General features: G+C 42.8%; 1 protein-coding gene across 1 annotated transcript in view; it reads left to right on the top strand.

The window, feature by feature from the left end:
• The window catches only part of satb1b (SATB homeobox 1b), a gene marked incomplete at both ends in the record, with an annotated part of 78,005 nt that overhangs the window by 13,067 nt on the left and 43,808 nt on the right, over positions 1-21,130 (top strand). Inside the window, 4 exons of the mRNA XM_083894285.1 lie at positions 1,473-1,596; positions 11,643-11,754; positions 12,855-12,932; positions 18,801-19,312. Coding sequence (XP_083750411.1) covers positions 1,473-1,596; positions 11,643-11,754; positions 12,855-12,932; positions 18,801-19,312 — 826 coding nt within the window. The remainder of the gene's footprint in view (positions 1-1,472; positions 1,597-11,642; positions 11,755-12,854; positions 12,933-18,800; positions 19,313-21,130) is intronic.

Genomic DNA, 21,130 nt, shown 5'->3' with positions numbered 1-21,130 from the left:
TGTAGCAGGACACGGAAATGATTATTCAATTTTATTGGACATGATATTAAAGGAGCAGTTCAGACAGACGGCTGGCTCTCAGCTCTCAGTGTAAACCAGTGGCTGCCAGAAAGACACGATTTTAGCCACACCTGCACGAGTCTTCACAACGCTGTTTCCTATGGAGGACTAAACCTGACATAGGAATATATAAATAAATACAGGAATAAATACATAAATGAATGAATGAATAAATATATGAATAAAAGAAATACAGAAATAAATAAATGTAGGTGAACAGAAATGTAAAGCATTTATTTATACTTTTATTTATTTATGCATTTATTTATGCATTTATTTAAGCATTTATTTATTCTTTCATTCATGCATTTATTTATTTATTCATTTATGCATTTATTTAAGCATTTATTTATGTATTCCTGTATTTATTTATTTATATATTTATATTTCTGTCATTTTAGTCCTCCATAGTTTGCTGCTTTGTCTCACTGTCAAGACGGCAATTTTTCTGGCGGGAAATTCAACATTGTAAAACGCTCACTCTCCTGCACCAAACCCCAAAGAGAAAATCACAGATTTTACATAACAGCGCATGGCGGCACACGGGAGTTGTCGATCCACCGCCGCATCCATCGCTGCGTTCAAACGTGTTACGTTGTCACTTCTGTGTTTGAAAAACTTTGTTTTCGGATATTCCTCAGTGGCACAAAGTGACCACACGAGGCAGCAGTGGACCAGCAGCTTACTGTGTCCCCATGAGCTAAGCAGATTTTCACTATGGGGTTTGGTGCAAGAGAAGGAGTGGTTTACAAAACTTGAGTTTCCAGCTGAGAAAGGTTGTTTAACAATGAGGTAAAGTGGCAAATGTGTTCTTTAGATGTGGTAGACTTATTAAGTGAGACTTATTAAGCAGTCACTGTTTCTGTCCTCTACTTTTTTGCGATCAAATTAGTCTGTTTTTTTGACATTTAATAAAGGAAACTGACTTATTGAAGAAAATACAGGGGCAGCCGTTTAAAAACCCAAACCATTGCAAACTGCTTAAACGTATGTTATATGTTTTCTGTTTTCAGTTAATTTTAGGAGCAGGCTGTTGTGCCAGATTGAGTCAAAGTCTGTTGTTGGATGTTGGACGAGATAGAGATGCAGCATAACTTGTCCCAGTTGTTTCTCCTCCTCACACACACACACACACACACAGACACGTGCCTCCACACAAATACAGATTTAAAGGTGTTTGCTGAGCACATGAGACATTTCCAACACTTAAGAATCCGATTGAACGAGTCTAACGTTGTGTGCTTTATTGCTGCATTTAAGAAACCATCAAAGCTGCTGGCGTTCCTTTTCTATCTCCGTCTCCTCTCCATCTGAATTGTTTCTCATGCTCCCCCCTCCCCTCCCCTTTCTGCCACCCCTATTGCCCCCCACTCCCCCCCCTCCTTGTATCTCCTCTCTCTCTCTGTCCACAGTTGTCCTAAGCTGGAGGACCTGCCACCAGAGCAATGGAGCCACTCTACAGTAAGAAACGCCCTCAAGGAGTTACTCAAAGACATGAATCAGAGCTCTCTGGCTAAAGAATGTCCCTTATCACAGGTGCTGAAGCCCAGTCTGCTTATTTAAAAAAAAAAAAAAAAAAAAAAAGCCAAACCCCCCCCCCCCCCACACACACAACCTTTACTGCCTTGCTTCCACATCACACAACTAAACAAGCTCTCCTACTGCCATCACTTCTGTCCTTTTATCCTTTATTTTACAGTAGAGTAAATTATCAAATGCCCTGAGTTTGGTCGAGAAAACGCCATCGAGAATTTTATCGCAAATTCCATAAATTCCTCAGTCACAGAGACTCAGAAGTAATGTTCATATAACATACTGAACTCACAGGCAAAATATATTTTGCAGACCGCAAATCATGTTTATGTTTTGAAATTACATTTTGGCGGCATGTGGTGCCACCTACCGCCGTCTACCAATCTTTGCAGTCTCAGCTGCCGAGCATCCACGGGTTGCCAGTTACGTCTGAGCTACAATGGCGGAGAAAACGGAACCCAAAAGACCTTGGTATTAATTTTTAATTTGAGTGTAGTAACCGTTTTTGGCCACATTGTTACATATGGCAACTTTTATAGAAGAGCACGTTTATGTAATGTGTGTCAGATATCGTGAGTGAGGTCGCAGAGATAAGAAGGCTTTTGTTTGACGTAAATACAAAGTTCTTCTTTCGTTTATTGTCGTAATATTTGCTTCTCTCAGCCGCTGTTTGCACTATTTTTGGCCACACAGTGGTGTAGTGGTTAGCAGAGTTGCCTCACAGCAAAGAAGGTTGTTGGGTGGCATGTTTTTCTCCTCCCACCATCCAAACACGTATAAATGCTATGCTGCATTCACGCCGGACGCGGATTTGTCCGGCGACAAGTTGACATTTCAAAGTCAACGTACAGACACAATTTTCGCATTGGCCTGGGCCTAGTTGTGCGAGGGAGGGGTCACAACGCTTTTTTCAAGTTTGGCTAAAATTGTCGATGATGTGATGGCCAATTAGCGTCGAGATTCTCTGGATGATGGGGTAAAACTTAGCGACTTTCACCATTTCGTACTTTGGAGAGTGTGAATGAGTACCGCTTCCAGCGATACTTTCGTTCTCGTCTGCTAGCGCTTCCACCAATTGTTCTTTGGTTGATGGTGCAAAGAAATGCCTTGTAAGTTACTTACTTGCTTAACTAAATACGGCAACTTGCATCCATCACGTCACAAAATGTACAAAGAAATCCCACGGACGCGAAAAAAATCGCTTCTGTAGCATTAGCATGTCAGACACAATCGCTCAAGTCCTGATCGGCCCTCGTTTTCATGCACAAGTCAAAAAACTACGCCGATAGAAAACCCAATTTAATGGCTATTGTCTATTGTTTGCTGCATGATTTTTTTTTCCTTTCACTCATCCTGACACACACTTACTCACACACTTACACACACACACAGATTTATATGCAACGCCAGCCAAAAAAAGCAGAAGTGTTGCTGAACGTATGGTCATTGTTGGATAAACATTGGCCCCAGCCCAGAACGATCTGGATTGTTTTTGTCTTCTTGTAGTTCATTGTCATTATTTCACAGCACGTTCACATGTTGGGTGTGTGTGTTTGTGTGTGTGTGTGTGTGGGGGGGGGGGGGGGGGGGGTGTGTGTGTGTGTGTGTGTTGTCGGCTGGGAGGCCGTATAGAAAACGCAGCAGCTCTGATATTGTATTAACAGGCAGTGGAGTCAGTATATCACACAGGCAGCTCTGGAGTGAATGGAATGAAACGGCAGTATATCTCTCACAGGGGCCAATAATGTGTGTGTGGGTGTGTGTGTGTGTGTGTGTGTGTGTGTGTGTGTGTGTGTGCGTGTAAATGTATATCAACTTCCAGGATGAGTGATGTGTGTGTGTTCGTGTGTGTGTGTTAGTTCCAAGCATGTGCGTAGGAGCCTCCGGTATGAAGCCAGATCTCCTCCTAGGCCACCGTATGGTCACCTGGAGACCCTCATTTGCAGCGTGTGTGTGTGTGTGTGTGTCTGCACTGTGTGTGTGTGTGCTTGTGTATTTGTGTGTTTAGCCGGGCATGAGCAGTGTGCTGATGATGTAAAGAGTCCCTGGGTGGCGTTCAGGCGGAGCCCAGCCCGGTCTGGTAATCACCCTGTTTACGGTCCATATGTGAAGACGGCTCAGAAGAGAGAGCGAGAGAGCGCGCGCACACACACACACACACACACACATACACGTTCTGCTATTTTCACGTGCGCACACACACGCGCTAGTCTCCAATGAGAGCGTAGATTGTTTCAGCTCTCCAGTGAGGATGAAAGATGCTCCTGGAAATATCTAACGGAATATGTTTCTGTCTTTATTCACTCTGTTCCAAACCAGACACTTAAACTGTGTGTGTGTGTGTGTGTGTGTGTTCATGTATTTACCGCTATGCAGACACTGTAGGCAGCCATTATAGATTATGAATCAGTGCGGTCGATTGATCGCGGTCTATTTTTATCGAATTTTTGTTCTCGGAAATGTAATTCTTTAACCCTAAAGGTAATTGGCTAACATTTTCCTACCTTTATAGTGTAGCTAATATTTAACTTATACATGTTTTTTGTTTAAATTCAAAATGTAGTGTAGACACAAAACGATACAAAAAATATATATATTTAATTTTATTAGAATTTAATTGTTATAATTTATTTTATCGGTCAGAGGCCGATATTTGTCCCTTTTTAATCCTTGGAATCAGCTGATTATTATTTATTAATCCTCCAATTTGTCACAAATTGCAACTTTTTTAAATTTTTACATACTTGATTAACGTTGCTACGTCACTCAAACTCTATTTTTTCATCCATTTTATATTATTCTTTACTGAAAATACTGTATATAAATATGTATAAATATAAATTCCATAACTTGGCTACTTTTTTCTATTATATGTGATCATTAAAGTCATATTTTATATGAATTTATCAGTCATATTTGATCAGATGGTTGGAGAAAAAAATCTGCATCAATTATTGACCATGAGCTGCCCTGAATTTGAAAAAAAATCAACATCAGGCTCAGAGGGGGAAAAGAAAAAAATCAGTCGACCTCTCGTCATAATTAATTCATTAAATCAACTCGAGTCTTTCTCTCTGTGCATTTACTCTGTTTTTAACGCAGAGAAATCGTGTTTGTGTCTTCATCTGCTGTGTGTGTGTGTGTGTGTGTCTTGTTCAAACATGGCTGCCAGGACAGTGTTTGACATCTGTTACTCCGCGGGGTTCCTCATGGCCTGCTATTGCCCCCGCGCGCAGCAGACGCTTGTTCCTCTTAAACCCAGTTGGCTGATGGGGGACATTTTGTCACATGTGAGGTGGGGTGTTCCCCCACATTTGCCACGTTTGTGTCCACACGTTGTCTTCTGTCTTTTCCTTGATATTCTGCAGCGTAATCCCACTCGGAAAAGAGAGGTTAACGGACAACGGCGTTACAGTGAGTGAAAGCGAATTAGCCCACCTCTGAACACAGAAGGGAGGAGTGGAAGAGCCACAGGGAGGGAGTTAGGAGGGCGGTGGTGGTGGGAGGGTGATTTTGTGAAATGCTGCTTTTGTCCGGCGCCTTGTCAAACATTTAGTTTCATTCTTGTGTCGCGGCGGCGGCGTCCGTGCTTTGTGTGTTTTGGGCCTTACAAAATGGCACAAAGACACTCGTGAGAACGTATTCAAGAGACGCCCATTGAGATTCTGCGGGGAGGGGAGGAGCTGGCGCTGACCTGCACGCGAGAGGACTTATGGTGGAGGTGGGCGAATATCGCGATTTTCAGGTGCCGGGCGCTACGGAAATGGCTAAAGAAGAGGGAGTTTACAGCGCAATGATGGCGGAGAAAGCTACGTTATCAGATGCTCCATCTACATTTAAATTGTGTTAATAATAGTGCTGGGCACGTTAACGCATTAACAGCGTCAATGCCGTTAATGATTGTTAAAATGAGTCTCTAAAGTACGCTGGTTATTTGTAGCGCTGCTCTTTTTGTTTAATAAACAGACAGCTCCAGTTCGACTGTAGGAGGCGCAAAAGGAGCTAACGCAGCTAAAGGAGCTAACTGGTAAACGGTGCACTGGTGCGGACTCCAGTGCTGCAGCACGTAAACATGACGTTATACGCGTCTTTTTCCGGTCACTCATCATGGAAGCGCGTTGTGCGTTAGCGTTGCTGCCTTTAACAATAAAACGTTGAACAAAATTTGGCTTATTACGTCTCTCTAGTGTTGGTGTGCAGATCAACATCGACACATGATCGCTGATAAGTAGTGAAACTGCCGCAGATTACAGATTACACAAACTCAATGTGTGTCCATGTTTGTGTCCTCAAACCACCTCTGAATGTGGTTTCTGTGATTGTCTTCTCGCAGTCTGGCTTCCTCCTCTGAGGGTTAGGGCTAGCGCTTTGACGGCGGGGGGAAAGCTTTGGCAAGTGGTGACCCTTTAATGACAGAACAAACGAAAACACTCTGCCTAACCACTTCTTCCTCATGTACGTCAGACAAAACCATAGAACTTTAACGTTGCCATTTCCTTGCAGAAAACGAATGACACGTCTTTGCAAACTCACCTCAATCAGCCAAGATTATTCTGTCTTTTCTTAGGTTGCTACCAAGCTTAGCAACCCCCTTTGCCCATCCACACAGAAACTATGGCAACAAACGAGATCTTGCTCCCCCCCCCACCACCACCCTACCCTACCCTACCCCACTCTGTATACCATTGCCACCACCACCACCACCTCACTCTCACTGGGCGGCCTCTGATGCACCAGCTGCTGTGTTGCGTAGCAGCAGATAGTCATCAAAATGCCATCTTCGCAGGCCTTTCACCACCTCTGCTGCCACAGGCGCAACCTGGCTGCCAGGGCGTGTGTGTGTCTGTGTGTGTGTGGTAGAAGGTGGGGAGGAGGTTACCCCCACTTGAGGTGGATGTGCGCCATAATTGAGCTGTGTTGTTGGCGAGAGAAGAGGAAGTGTCGTAAAATGGGATGCACTTCTTCTTTTTTCTTCTTCTCCCTCAGCTGATTCAAGACATCAGGTTAAGTTGTAATGTGTGTGTGTGTGTGTGTGTGTGTGTGTGTGTGTGTGTGTGTGTGTGTGTGTGTGTGTGTGTGTGTGTGTGTGTGTGTGTGTGTGTGTGTGTGTGTGTGTGTGTGTTATCTGCATGTGTGTGTGTATCTGTAGGGGTTGTGCTTTAGTGTGTGTGTTTGCATTTGCCAGACTTAAAAGCTGGCAGCTGGGCGCCTACAGTACCTGCCTGCTGCACCGTGATGCTCTTATACACACACTTTAACACACTTTAACACACACACACACACACACACTCCTGCTCTCTGTCTCTGTCTTCCTGTCTCCCATGATGGGGTGTAGAATAGATGTTGGGGACCGATAGTCGCCCAGTGCCACTTCCTGGTCTTGCTGATAAGCTCTCTGTGCTGCAGATGGCTATCACTTAAAGGGTCCACACACACACACACATGCTCACACACACACACTCCCACACAGCTGTTCTTCTCAGGACCTAAACAAAACATAAATCCCTAACCTAATTCAAGTCTTAGTCCCTAAACTTAACCGGGTTCTGCATCATTAGGCCCAGATTTTAAGTCTCGACGAGGACGACCGGTCCTGACAAGGCTCGGTTTTTCAACAAATACGAGACCACACGCACACTCGAACACACACACACTCCTGGAGCCCGTAGCTACCTGTTGACGAGCCCTAGCGCGGCGTCCTCCTGCTGGCACTGCAGTGGCAGCAGCAGAGGCTCAGCTTATTTGCTTGATTTCACTTAGTGCGGATGCATGTGTGTGTGACAGAGCGCCGGGGAGAGGGAGCCAGAGAATAGGGGTGTGTGTGTGTGTGTGTGTGTGTGTGTGTGTGTGTGTGTGTGTGTGTGTGTGTGTGTGTGTGTGTGTGTGTGTGTGTGTGTGTGTGTGTGTTGTTTGGTTCACACATACACTCCGGGCCCCCTGTGAGAGGTAGAGTGATGTATTGAGGGAGAGGGCTGATTAATGAGGAGCGTTTATTAGAACATCTGTGTCAAAGATGGCGGTGGAAAAGAGGGAGCGAGGGAGGCGCAGCATCTTCTGCAGGCCTCTTGTTTGTTGCCTGGAGCTGCTTTAGCCCAGATATACTGTAAATAAAACATGGCAGGCAGGAGGAAGAGGAGTTCATTATCCCCTCGTATTAACAGAAGAATTCTTCGCACTCCTTTTCAAGATATATGGGTTTTCAGACGGATGTTTGGCGTTGGTACGTTGGTACTCCACGAGAACCTGGTTGAACACAAAAGCGGCATATTTTCCTCCATTTGCGACATTTCGTTGCTGATTTTCTTCATGTATGACACAAAAACTGCAGGGAATTTAAGTGATTTAATGTCCACACGTTTCACCTCTTATACAGTAAGTGCTGTTTGTGAGCTGTCACACAGAAAATGATATGAAACACTACAAAAACTGCACTAAAATGTAGTTATTTTGTGATTTATTGTCCAATAAAAGTCTTAATAAATTAATAAAGTTATGTTAAACACTGATATTTAAGTCTTAAAAGAGGATTAACTTGACCAACTCACTCATATTCTTACTTTTTGAACGAATCAGCATCACCCAAATATTCACCTTTCCTCAGTAAATCAAAAAGCACATCCAGCAGAATCAGCGGGAGTCGACAGTGGAGTCTTAAAACTCACATTAATCTTGGAATAAGACAAGAGGCACTTTAAGTATAAATGTTGATGACCCCATTAAAAAGTGTTTTCTTCGTATAACTTCCTAACCCTCACGTGGACTCCATCTCTGACTGATAAAAGACTGCATTTGCAGTCTCCCAGAATCCATCGTCCTCCTGTTTCCCATCACCGCAGCATAGTTGGCACATGTTCACGCCCACAGCTGCAGTCGCCAACGCGACTAACTCCCACATCACCTTCCTCTACGACTGCGCTAAAAACACTCACAGGCGTGACAGAAAGCAGCCAAACTCGACTCGACCTGGTCGGTGGGAGCATGTTCAGGACAACACGGGGGAGGTGGAGGTTGATGTGTGACGAGCGTCCGTGTCTGCAGCGATTATTCGCCCATGACTGGCGTCTTCTCCATCAAAGTGACAGCGGCACAAATACTGAGCACTTCCTGCTGCTGCGTGCTTTTGTTTTTTGCAGTCTTTAATGCCCTCGCAGTTAAGACTCGCCTTGGCAGTTCGGCACAGTCTTTGAAAAGCTCCGGCTCTCTCAGATCCTCCCATTGTTTGTTGTGTTCAGGTTAAACGTGTTCGGCTTAGGAGTCGTCACGTTTTGTGTGCGTGCTGCTCGGATCGAGAAGGTCACGAGTTCACTGCTCGGTTAGGGCGCTCCTCGCATGAGATCAGATATATCTCGCTTCTCTTCACCCTTTTTTATTAATATTTAACAGCTTCAGAAGCGTTGTCATGGTTACATGTCTTGTTAGCAAGAAAACTAACCTTGCAAGATCAGGGCTGCCGACCTGGAGTCTTCAGGATCAGAAGGTCTCGCATTGTAGCCAGGTACCAACTATAAGATCAAGGCAGAGAGAGCGTTGTTTTAGACGTTCGTCATGGCAGAGTCGGCAAAAAAGAAGCAGAGGAAACTGTTGTCGGACAGGGCTTTTGAAAAACATGGCTCCACGGCTTGTGTCGATAAAGAGGTAGACAATGGATGGATGTTTGCGTTGATGTCGTGAAAACATGGACTCCAAAACTGTAGGGGGAGCTCATTAGAGGAAAAATGGTGAGGGGGGAAAGTGACCGGACTTGGAAAGATCTGCTTGAAAAAGTGTATAAACCATAGACCTGAACTTAGCTCGATCTGTACGTGACGGAATCAGTCAGGACTGGACAGGAGCTGAGGAGCTGGGTTGGGGTTACCTAGGGTGGTAGGAGTGGTAGGGTTTCGGGTGAACCAAATCTCTGCTTATGCCGCTGTAACGTAAAATATTTGGATATGCGGATTCGGAGCATTCGATCAGACTTGCATTTGTGCGATCTGCGCGTGATTGGAGATCCCTGTGTTTGGATGATAGTATCACGTATAAACAGATTCTCACGCCCTCAATACACCAGTTGCGGAAGGTCAGAGGGGATACGCAGCACTACTATTTCTGGCGGAGTTGCTTCAGTTCAGCAGAATTCAGCACCAGCGGCAGGGGAAGTAGGAAAATGAAACGTCCCACGTTGACACCACTTCGTATTTCACTGAACGATATCATAAAAACGTCATATTTTACACTTATATGATACAATTGCACTTTTAAAACATACAAAACTTCATGTGGGAAATGAAGAAAAGAAAGAATCCTTGTAAGTTTCTCTGTTCGGTAGCAATGCTGCTGTATTTGTTGTGTTTACGACATTTACAGTGTACACTACCGTTCAAAAGTTTGGGGTCACTGAGAAATGTCCTTATTTTGAAGAAAAACACTTATTTTTCAATGAATATTACATTAAATGAATCAGAAATACACTCTATAAATTGTTAATGTATTTACACTCTTAGAAATAAGGGTTCCAAAATGGTCCTTCGACAAGGGCTGAGGTTCTACTACTGAGGTTGTTGTTGGTAACACTAATTGTTCCAGTAAGAACCATTTTGATCCAGAGAACCCTTTAAAACCTCTTTCCTGAATAAAGGGTTTTAAAATGGTTCTTGGTGGAACCTTTATAAAAAGGATCTACCTGGAGCCAAAAAGGGTTGAACCTTATAAGGTTCAACTTCGCACTTTTATCTCTAAGAATGTACATAGGTGTATAGAGGCCCATTTCCAGTGTTCTAATGGTACATTCTGTTTGCTAATGGTGTTAGAAGGCTATTGGATGCAATGTGCAATGATGTTAGCACAGCTGTATACAGTTTTGCTGGTTCTTTGACGAAAGGGCAAAATTATTATTTTGAACAGTAGTGTATTTCTATGCGAAGTACTACGAAAAAACCAAGCCTGGCAACTCCAACACTTCCAGGGTGGACATAGGACGCAAGCAGTGTAAATGGGCGGCGAAGTGCGGATCAGAGCGCAGCGCATCCATACCACAATTGCTGTATTTTGGGGGATGGGGGGGGGGGGGCAAACTCCCACCGCATCCCAGCACATTTGCTCCCGGAGAAACCAGGATAAACCAGGATCCTCATTGTGCTCCCACGACCATGCTGCTCTGCCAGAAGGTTTCCCCTGCCGTCCTGCGTGTGCATATATTACAGGAAAAAAATGATAAAGATGGCATACCTGTAATTTGAAAACAGATGGTATGGTTCTTTTGAATATTTATAACAATCAAAAACAATTTCTCCTGCACCAACCGCACAATTCGCCCGGAGGCCGCCAAGGTGTTAAAACATTAATTTTAATGAAACTGGAAGCTGGAATTAAAAAAAAGAAAAGAAGGGAAAATGAATCCCCGTGTTTTTCTGAGGTAAATATGGAGAGGGCAAAAAGTCGACTATAAAGGGAAAATATGGTTGGCGCGGTGGTACGACATGCCCGCCGCGGCCTCTCAATCTGCTCCGTTGCCGTCGCCTTTAACAGATTGTGTAAATAAAGACCTGAGAAATAAAGAATAAAAAACAGCTTTATCTGTTTACATCGCCCGGCTCCCCAGATGCTGATATTCAATAATTCTGTTTTTTCCCTTCCTGCCGTTTGAAGGTAAACATCTTCCGCCGCCGCCGCTGCTCTTCATGTCAACAGATGTAGAATCATCAGTTGACCTTATTATCTGATTATCTTCCCACTCTGAAATTAACACGATCACACAAACTCTATGGCATTTGATAAAAAGTAAGACGAGAATAAATAAAGCTTTGTTTGATTTAATTCACCTTTAGAGGACGAGATAGCGGGAATTTCTGCATGTTTTTTTTAGTGCTAAACCATATCCCCCCCCCCCTCCGCCCTTCTTCCACACACTATCTTTTATTTGTTTTGACAAGCTACACTGTTACTGCATGTTTCACAAGCTTTAATATTATGTCTGCATTTTTTTTTCCCACAATGGGAATCTAAAGTCCTCTCTCTCTCTCTGTTTCTGTGTTTCTCTTTCTCTCTCTCAATCAATCTCTCTCTTTCAGAGTATGATTTCCTCCATTGTGAACAGCACTTACTATGCAAATGTGTCGGCGGCGAAGTGTCAGGAATTTGGGCGCTGGTATAAACATTTCAAGAAGACAAAAGATATGATGGGTAAGCAAAATGGAGGGGCGCAAAGTATGGGCGCTCACTCACACACTTTTGTCTCTTCACACACACACACACACACACACACACACACACACACACACACCATTACAATATGTTCCCTCACCGACCGACGCTTTGTCTCGCCGCTGCTGCACCAAGCAGAAATACATTTTTATCTTGTTATCTAATAATTCAAGATTGCTCCGCTGAGCACAGTGTTATCTTTGATTTATCCATTATTGCGTTAACTAACGCTAGAATCAAAACCGAGGCCTCGCTCTGTTTCTGTCTTTTATCTATTTCTCTTTTTATTTGTGTGTCGAACAAAAAAAAACAACAAAAAAAGAAGAACTTCAAGTGGCCAAGATTCAATTAAATCTTTCTTATCAACCTTTATATAAAATCAAAAAAGATCCCCTTTGACCTGCAGGGAAATGAGGTTATATAAAGTCTGTGTTGCCCCAGCTGCACACAGATAATATCTTTTGATGAAGCAGAACCAGCGACTATGTCACGGCGCTCATAATGCAGTTTAATCTGCAGATATTAGCTCCGACAATCGGCTGAAAAAAATCCCCCTTTTCTTGACTTTTTTCCCTGTGCCGCTGCTGCTGCCGCCTGCAGTGATGACACACGAGATATTATATCAGAAATGTTTTCACAACGTTGATGCAAATAGCGTGTTATGATCATATCTGATGGCTTTTTTTTTTCTTTTTCCTTAATCTGTTAAAGTGCCAGAGCACACACACACACACACACACACACACACACTGAGAACTTTATTTACTTCAGACCTGCAGCTCTTATGTTGTCTCCTGCTGCTTATTCTTACACTTTGTTTCATATAAATAATATATATATATTTATATGTGTGTATATATATACATATATATAGAGTTGTGTGTTCCTAAAAAGAAAATAGGGACATTTGTTGCAGCTGCAGGTGTTTTTTTGCCGGAGTGTGTGATTGTGTCAAGTAACATAAAATGAAAATAACTCTAACTCGACACTGTCTGCTGTATGTGTGTGTGTGTGTGTGTGTGTCTTTGTGTGTCATTGTGTGTGTGTCTTTGTGCGTGTCCTTCCATCCACCTGTGCAGGCATGCGCCAACCCTCCCAGCTGGAGGGTTACCTGGGTACGTGTGTCCTCCGTGAGAGCCCGCGTGCCAATGCACTAGGTATGTATATATATACAAAACACACACACACACACACACACACACACACACACACACACACACACACACACAGAGGTTCACACAGCTATCCTTTAAGGACTCTTGTTGACTTCTATTCATTTGAACAGCCAAACTCAAGTGTTAACCCTAGGATTAGGGATAGGGTTGGGGTTGGGATTAGGGTTAAACTTAGTCCTAATCTTAATCCAGAAAGTGTCTCAGAAATGAGCCCCTACCTCATTAGGACCAGGTTTTGGTCTCCATAAAGACTACTGGTCCTGACAAGGTCAGTGTACGACCTCTACATGATTCACTCCATACCTAACCTTATTTAAAACACCTAAAACCCTGAAATATACTACTTTATTTTACTATAAAGTATGTATTTTTACCCTTAAAGGTCTAACGCTGTGGTTCTCAATCTGTGGCACGTGTACCACCAGTGGTACGCAAGCTTCCTCGCATCGTACCTTGGAGGAAAATCATGAAATTATTAAATAATGACTTATTATAATAAGAATGAAAAATCACCTTATCTTTTGCGCCATCTCAATCTAATGTCACTAAACCATTGTCTGAAGTATATGTGAAGAGTCCGTAGCTGACTTGAGAATTTGAGAACTACCACTCTCGTGTGAAGGATCTCATTCGTTTGTGTATTTTCTATGGCTTTATCCTCCTTTATTTAGAGCCTTTTCAGCCTCTTATTCTTGTTTAATGTCGCTATTGAGATAGCAATGTGCCAACGCTAAAAGAAAACATCCCCAAAAATGTTTCACAAGCGAAATCTACTGCTTTAAAAGGTTAAGGCCCTTATTAAAGGTTTACCAGTCAACTCCATCGTAGGCACGGCGTTGATTGCATTCATGTGAAACACTTGCATTGCATGTCATTAAACTGCAAAACAGTTGATTTGAGAAAATCGGGCACTGATAAGAACAAAAACCACAGAAGCAGTGATAGTTTCTGGAGATGTGTCTCACACACTTTCACACTGAGTCATGTGTCATGTGTCATGTGTCACGTTAGACCAAACCTCAGATAACAAAGCCCTTGGCACGAGAACCTCTGGAGTCAAATAAAGTGCAAATTCAGGGAGATGCTGTGTCCACGTCAAATGGGAAATTTCGACTTCAGAATACAAACAAGTAAGACAAAAAATGCAATTAACAGTAAAGGTAGCGCAGAGTGTTTTTGATATTGATGCGAGTGGCAGCCATCTGGAACAACTGGAACACAACATAAAGTTGAGAGTAGTGAAAGAGTGTTTTTACTGTTGATGCAAGTGGCAGCCATGTTGGCGAAGTTTGTGAGGTTGCATGGACTTTCTGAGTTGGAAATCCTACCTGGCGATACATTCCAGTTGAAATCCCAACTAGGAACTGGGAAATTCCGACTTCTGAGTACGAACAAATAAGACAGAAGCGCAATTATAAGTAAAAGTAGCAAAGCGGCAGCCATCCTGGTCAGGTTTGTGAGGTTGCACAGACTTTCTGTGTTGGAAGTCCGACCTGAAGGGGGCGTTCCAGTTGAAACTTCCAAGTAGGAACTTGGAAATTTTGACTTACGACCTCAACCCGAATGCACCATAAAGTCGAAAGTAGTGAAAGAGTGTTTTTACAATTGATGCAAGTGGCAGCCATCGGAGATCCGACCTGACGATGCATTCCAGTTGAAATCTCAACTAGGAACTGGGAAATTCCGACTTCTGAGTACGAACAAATAAGACACTAACCCTAACCCTAATCCAAGTGCAATTAAAAGTAAAAGTAGTAAAGTGGCAGCCATCTTGGCGAGGTTTGTGAGGTTGCAAGGACTTTCTTGGAGTTGGAAAGTTTCCACGTGAAACCTTCTGACTAGGAATTAGGGAAATTTCCGACTTCCATCTCCAACTGGAAAGCACAGCTGGAACAGCGAAAGTAGCGCCGTGTCTCTTGACGTAACAACACAGCAGAGAGAGTTAGGTCACTTTGGATGTCTCATTTTCCCCCTCACTCTCTCCACACACACACTCCCTCAGCCCACATCCCATTCCCATTGTGTGTTTAATCCATGGCTCTTTTGTGGCAGGATTCCACACGAGGACTCCCTGCTTCTGTGGCAGCCTTTTTTCTCCCAGGGCCTGCCATGCTCTTCTGTCACCCCTTCTCTTTTTCAATTTGCATGGAAATGCCTCTGTGTGTGTGTGTTTGTGTGTCATGAGCATGCCCCCCAGCACTCCACACACACACACATGTATGCAAAAAAAACCCACATTCACATATGAGTGAATAGGCACGCCATACCATCAGAGACAGGGGAATGCCAGGGATTATGGAAAGAGATGTGATTATTACCAAGATTTTTTTTTTGTTTTGTTTCTTTTCCCACCACCCCCAGAAATCACCATATACACACACACACACACACACACACACTGCATCATTTTGTTTTCGACTCAACACTCAATAGAAGCGCATTGGCCGCACTTTAACAAACAGGCAGCAGTGATTATTGAGGGTACTTTTTTGGAAAATGTCCATGCACTCTTAATCTTTCATCTGCTACAAAATACCCCCCCCCCCTCACTATAAGAGCCATTCACATTTCGCATGATGCTTCTTCTGAAGGTGTTAATGTTGCCGTCCTGTCACAGAAAAGACAACCCGGCTCGGGCTCGGCTCGTCTGGGCCGCTCCCCTAAATCATTGTTTTCACCACCTCTTTTAAGCACATAATTTAAACCTGTGATCAAATATTCCCCAGCAGCCATTACAGACTTAACGATTCCCACAACAAGAGATGCTGCAAAAGAATCTCTCTTAATGCCATTAAATGGCAGAGATGGAGATGGTGGATTCTCCGTTCCTCGGGTTACACAGCTGATGTACTCCCCCCCCCAACCCCCCACTGTCTCTGTTCACTGCTCTCTACATTTATATTTACACCACCAGTCCCTAAAAACATCATGTTGTTGGCTCGTGTTCCTTATTTTAGACTTTCAGTATATAAAGAGAGAGTGAGATTTATCAGCACAGCTTCTGCCACACACACACACACACATTTCGTTTTTTCCACATGATAAAACCAGACGGTCTGAACTTAATTTCCGAGGCATGGCTTGTAGAAGACACAGGTCAAACACAATGAAGGCCTTTTATCTGCGTCTCCCATCTTTTTTTTATAAATTGATCAGCTGGAATGTTTTTCGCCGACCCACTCGGATTCTCTCAAATTTGATCTGATACCGAGAAGATCTGTTTCTTTTGCTTCTGATTAGAGACGATAGCGTTTTTTTAACGGATGGTCATGATTCTGCGATTAGCATTTTTATGATTCTCCCGACCCAAAGTCCTTTTGTTTTTTTATTTTATTTTTTCTCCCTTTTATGCACACAACACTGTGTTTCAGTCTAGCGTCGCTGGGCGACATTCAGGTGCTGCACACAGGAAGTAGTTTGTTTAATGACAGGCGACAGCAACACTGTGAGCTTGTTGATCGTGAAAACAAAACATCGTAATTTGCCAAAATTCCCATTGCTGCCATGGCCACGCCCTTTTGAATATGCGATAAACGCCCTCAGGCAAGTTCGACTTGCAAAACGCCAAGATGGCGGACTTCCTGTTGAGTCGAGATTATGGTCCCGAGAGGAATTTTTTTTTGAACAAAATTTTGGCCGCTTTGTAGGCACCTAACCTGTGGGGGCGCTACTGAGCCATTGGTTTTTCACAATTCCATTATTTTAATAATTCTGGTTTGCGTGGCAATTTTCCATCCATGTTTTCACGCACATTTAGGGGGTCAAATTCCAGATTCCCCACGGGAAAATTATAATACGAAGAATTTGAGCAATTACAATCGGGTCCTGTGTGCTCTGTCCTTAATAAGTGTCCACGAAAAGTCACAGAAGTGATTTCTACTGCAGTTTCATGGCATATACGCTTCTTGCTCTGCTGCTGTATACACACAAATGCTCCCTCAGTCAGGTCTGATAGTTTTGCTTGACAGGAAAACCAAACTGAGGCAAAATAACAACAACAACAACAAAAAGCCCAACTTTATGCACTGTAGCTTTAAGACCAATCTCATTACACGTATTACTTATAATTACTTGTGCTGTCAAACGATTAAAATATTTAATCGCAATTAATCACACATTTTTATCTATTCTAAATGTTCCTTGATTTCTTTTTGTACCATTATTTTTCCTCATTTTAAAACTTATCAACATAGAAAAGTGGACTGGCTTGCTTTGTGTAAATGTTATTAGCATATTTTGGCATATACTGTAGTCTAGGGCTGAACAATTAATTAAAAATGTATCTTAATTGCAATACAAGTTACTGCAATTTCAAGACACAATATTTATAATATAATATTTGTTCAAGCCAAAATATAACTTTAGATGAATTATTACTACACATCTTATTCTACAGACTGAACCACGCTGTCAGACAAACTAATCTGTGTTACAGGCTAAACCTGGTGTGTGTAACTTGTGTGTGTGTGAGGAACTGTGTATGTGTGTGTGTGTGTGCTGTAGGAGGTACGAGACGTTCGCGTACTGTGACGTCAGAGAGGTACGTAGGTGAAGCAGGAAGTAATGTGTTCCGTGTGTTTACATTAGCGAGCCGCAGGTGAATATCTCCGTCACTCTGCATATTTTCAGTTATTCCTCTTAGCCAAAAAGAACGTTAATCGCGGGATAAAAAAATTGCCGCCGTTAAAATGGGTTCAAGTTAACGCTTTAATTAACGCGTTTAACTGACAGCACTAATTATTACTGATATATAATTATTCACTCACTTTTAACATTAACTGCATACCAAACAGAGGCAGAATAATCCACAGAAATTAAGCTAATCTTCTGGTTGAAGCCTCAAGGTTTGTAATTTGATCAGCGACATGATCGTTTTTTTGCAAACCGAAAGTTTCAGAGGCTTCTATCGGGAAAATACCTGACCCTCCTGTGACACTGATTAACCCTGGTATTTTCCTGTAAATGGACAGACATCAGCAATTGATATGAAGACACTTTCTCAGAAAGATGTTTACTGCCATGATAGATTGTGATAATTGGAGGCTAATCTGGCCTTAGATCAGCGGTTCTCTAACTTTTTTTTTTTCTGTGAAAATATGAAATTGACACCATTATCACCAAGGTTAAAATAAAATACAGTGGTGTAAATAGACCGATAGAAACGAGAGATAAGGTGACTCTAATTATTATTATTTAATTAATTTAATTATTTAATATTTCTACTCTATTTCTAATTTCTACCTTCAAAATTCCCCCAGTATTTCTGATTTTCCACCAAAGGAAACTTGCGTACCACTGGTGGTACAAGTACAGAGATTAAGTACCAATGCCATTAGGCAGAGGCTAAGATTAGGACTAAGATTAGGACAAAGGTTAGGGGATAACACTTCATTTAGGTTGTCCAAAACAAATGGAAGAGTCCTTAAACGGATCCCTGCGTGAAGTACCTCCAGAGGAAGCTCGTGTACCACTCTCAGTACACGTACCACAGATTGAGAACCATTATGGCATTAGACCTTTAAGGGAAACATACACACTTTACAGTAAATTAAAGGAATATATTTCAGGGTTTTAGGTGTTTTAAATAAGGTTAGGTTACGGGACAACACCTGAGTTAGGTTGTCCAAACGAATATAAGTCAACAAGATAGCTGTGTGACGTACCTCCAGAGGAAGCTTGCATACCAATGATGGTACACGTACGCACAGTTTGAGAACCAAGGAGTTCTTTTTGCCTCCATCAAAGGTTCAAAACTGGACTAGACTAAATCAGATATATATATAGTCCATTGTTATCAGCGCAGTTTTAAGTACAATTTGAATCATTATCGTTTCTTCGTTTCTTGTTCAGCGGAGATCGACAGCCTCGCTGACCTCTCCCCGCCCAGCTCCAACCACAACCACAACCACAACCACAACCACCTGGGCTTCTCCCAGCAGCAGCAGCCCATCCCCGGCAGCACGGCCGAGCAGACGCCCTCTTCGCAAGTGCCGCCACTGCCCCACGCGCCCCCTTCGCACGGTGGCCAGACGGGCGGCCGCCAGCCGCAGCTGCCCGGCCTGCACCACCCGGGCCTGGTGTCCACACCCATTAGCCCGCAGCTGGTCAACCAGCAGCTGGTGATGGCGCAGATCCTCAACCAGCAGTACGCAGTGAACCGGCTGCTGGCGCAGCAGTCGCTGTCGCAGCAGTACCTCAACCACCCACCCGTCAGCCGCAGCTCCCACAACAAGCCCATGGAGCCGCAGGTGGCGTCCAACACAGAGGTGTCCTCGGAGATTTACCAGTGGGTGAGGGACGAGCTGAAGCGAGCGGGCATCTCTCAGGCCGTCTTTGCCCGCGTGGCTTTCAACAGAACCCAGGTGAGCAGAGAACGCATCACTCAACTCAATCATATGTTTGTGTAATTACATGTTGTACATACAATGTGCTTTTGATAAAGAAGCTCAGATTTGGCCGCAGTCGGATTTTAATCAGATTAGATTCAGTGTCCAAGTCATAGGTCATTCAAATCGATTTGGTGCAATTTTGAAAATCGATAATCGGTTAAAGCGTTTTTCATGATTAAAACAAGATTTCTGATTGTTTTAGCTCCTTAAATGTGAATATTTTCTTCGTTTCTTTGCTCCACTTAGAAGAGAAATCGTTAAAAACTGAATAATTTTGGTTTGAGGACAAAAACAAGACAATCGAGAACATCGTCATAGGTTTTTTTTAACATTTCCTGACATTTTATGGACCAAACGATTCATCGAGAAAAGAATCGATACATTAATCGAATATGAAAATAATCCTAAATTGATTATTAATCTACAACTACTCAGCTTGAGTTTCTTTTATTTACATTAAAACAACTTCACTGGGCTTTCCAGCTTCTCAAATGTGGATATTTGCTCCATTTAACTCGTTTTTATCGTTTTTTTTATCGATCAATCGCAGCATAGTTGACGGATTAATTGATCATGAATTAAAAGTGAAATTTGCTCCGAACCCCCTCACCAAATTATCAGTGTAGGAATTATTTTGCATCGTCTGAGGTTGAGTGAAGATTGAATTTATATATTTTTCTTAATGGTTAATATCATTTAAACGTCTTTGATTTTGTGCCGGGAGTCTGACGTAAAAAAAAAAAAAGGTAATAAAATTCTGGTTTTTTTGTTGTTGTTGCTGCGTATAAACACTAACTTTTTGGAAAATATCATAAAAAGGGAGCGCGGAGCGACTGCAACGAGAACATTTAAAAGATTTATTAGTTTAGTTGACAGGGACAGTGTGCAGCTTTGTGGCTGCATCAAAGTTGGCGATAAGTTAATTTTCTTCTCTCGTCCTGGTGCAAGAATCAAGAGAATAATATCTCTGTTTGTAAAAAGTCAACAGTTGAATAAAAGAAAAGAGAAGACACTTACAGAACGAAACACAAAAACATCACCAGAGACGACAACAACTATGAAACACTACCAACGTAGGGAGGGAATAATACATCACGTGAGGGAAGTGTTTGCGTCCGTTTGTGTGTCCGCACATCATCTGATATCTTTATTCATAATTCTCCGACACTCCAGTGATCCAGCACTTCTACTGTACTTGAAGACAGTTGGCAGTCTGCCACGTGTAGAGGACCCAGGCTGGGTCACGGTGTGAGCTTTCCCTCTGCCAAAAAATCTCTGCTTTTTTTTCTCCACTTCATAGAAACACACACACACACACACACACACACACTGCAAAGAGAGTGATAATGGCTGAAGATGTACGGCGCATATTAGAGGGGGTTGAAAAGAGGTGACAGCAAACCTCATTAAGACTCCATTCATTCTTACGGCAGCGCGTATGAGAAAAATGGAAAAGCAAGAAACTGATAGGGATCAATGAGCGTGTGTATGTGTGTGTGTGTGAGTGAGTGTGTGTGTGTGTGTGTGTGTGTGTGTGTGTGTGTGTTTGCTGCCTCTTTAGGACATTTTTTTCTAGTATAAACACTGTCAGAACCTCATTTTCTGAGGAACTGGTTCAGTTTAGAGCTAAAATAGAGCTGGATCGTGGTTGGGGTTGGGGTTTAACTGGTTTTCCTCAATGTTTGGGGATAATGCTATGGTTAGGCTGTTGAAATGAACGAAAGTCAAGGCCTTAAAAGGATGGCAGCGTGAACCTGGGTGTCAAAAATACAGTTTTTAGACAAATGAATT

The sequence above is a fragment of the Microchirus variegatus genome (genome assembly GCF_963457635.1).
Source record: "Microchirus variegatus genome assembly, chromosome: 1".
In the NCBI taxonomy this organism is placed as follows: Eukaryota; Metazoa; Chordata; class Actinopteri; order Pleuronectiformes; family Soleidae; genus Microchirus; species Microchirus variegatus.
This window is presented reverse-complemented; position numbering and strand designations above follow the sequence as displayed.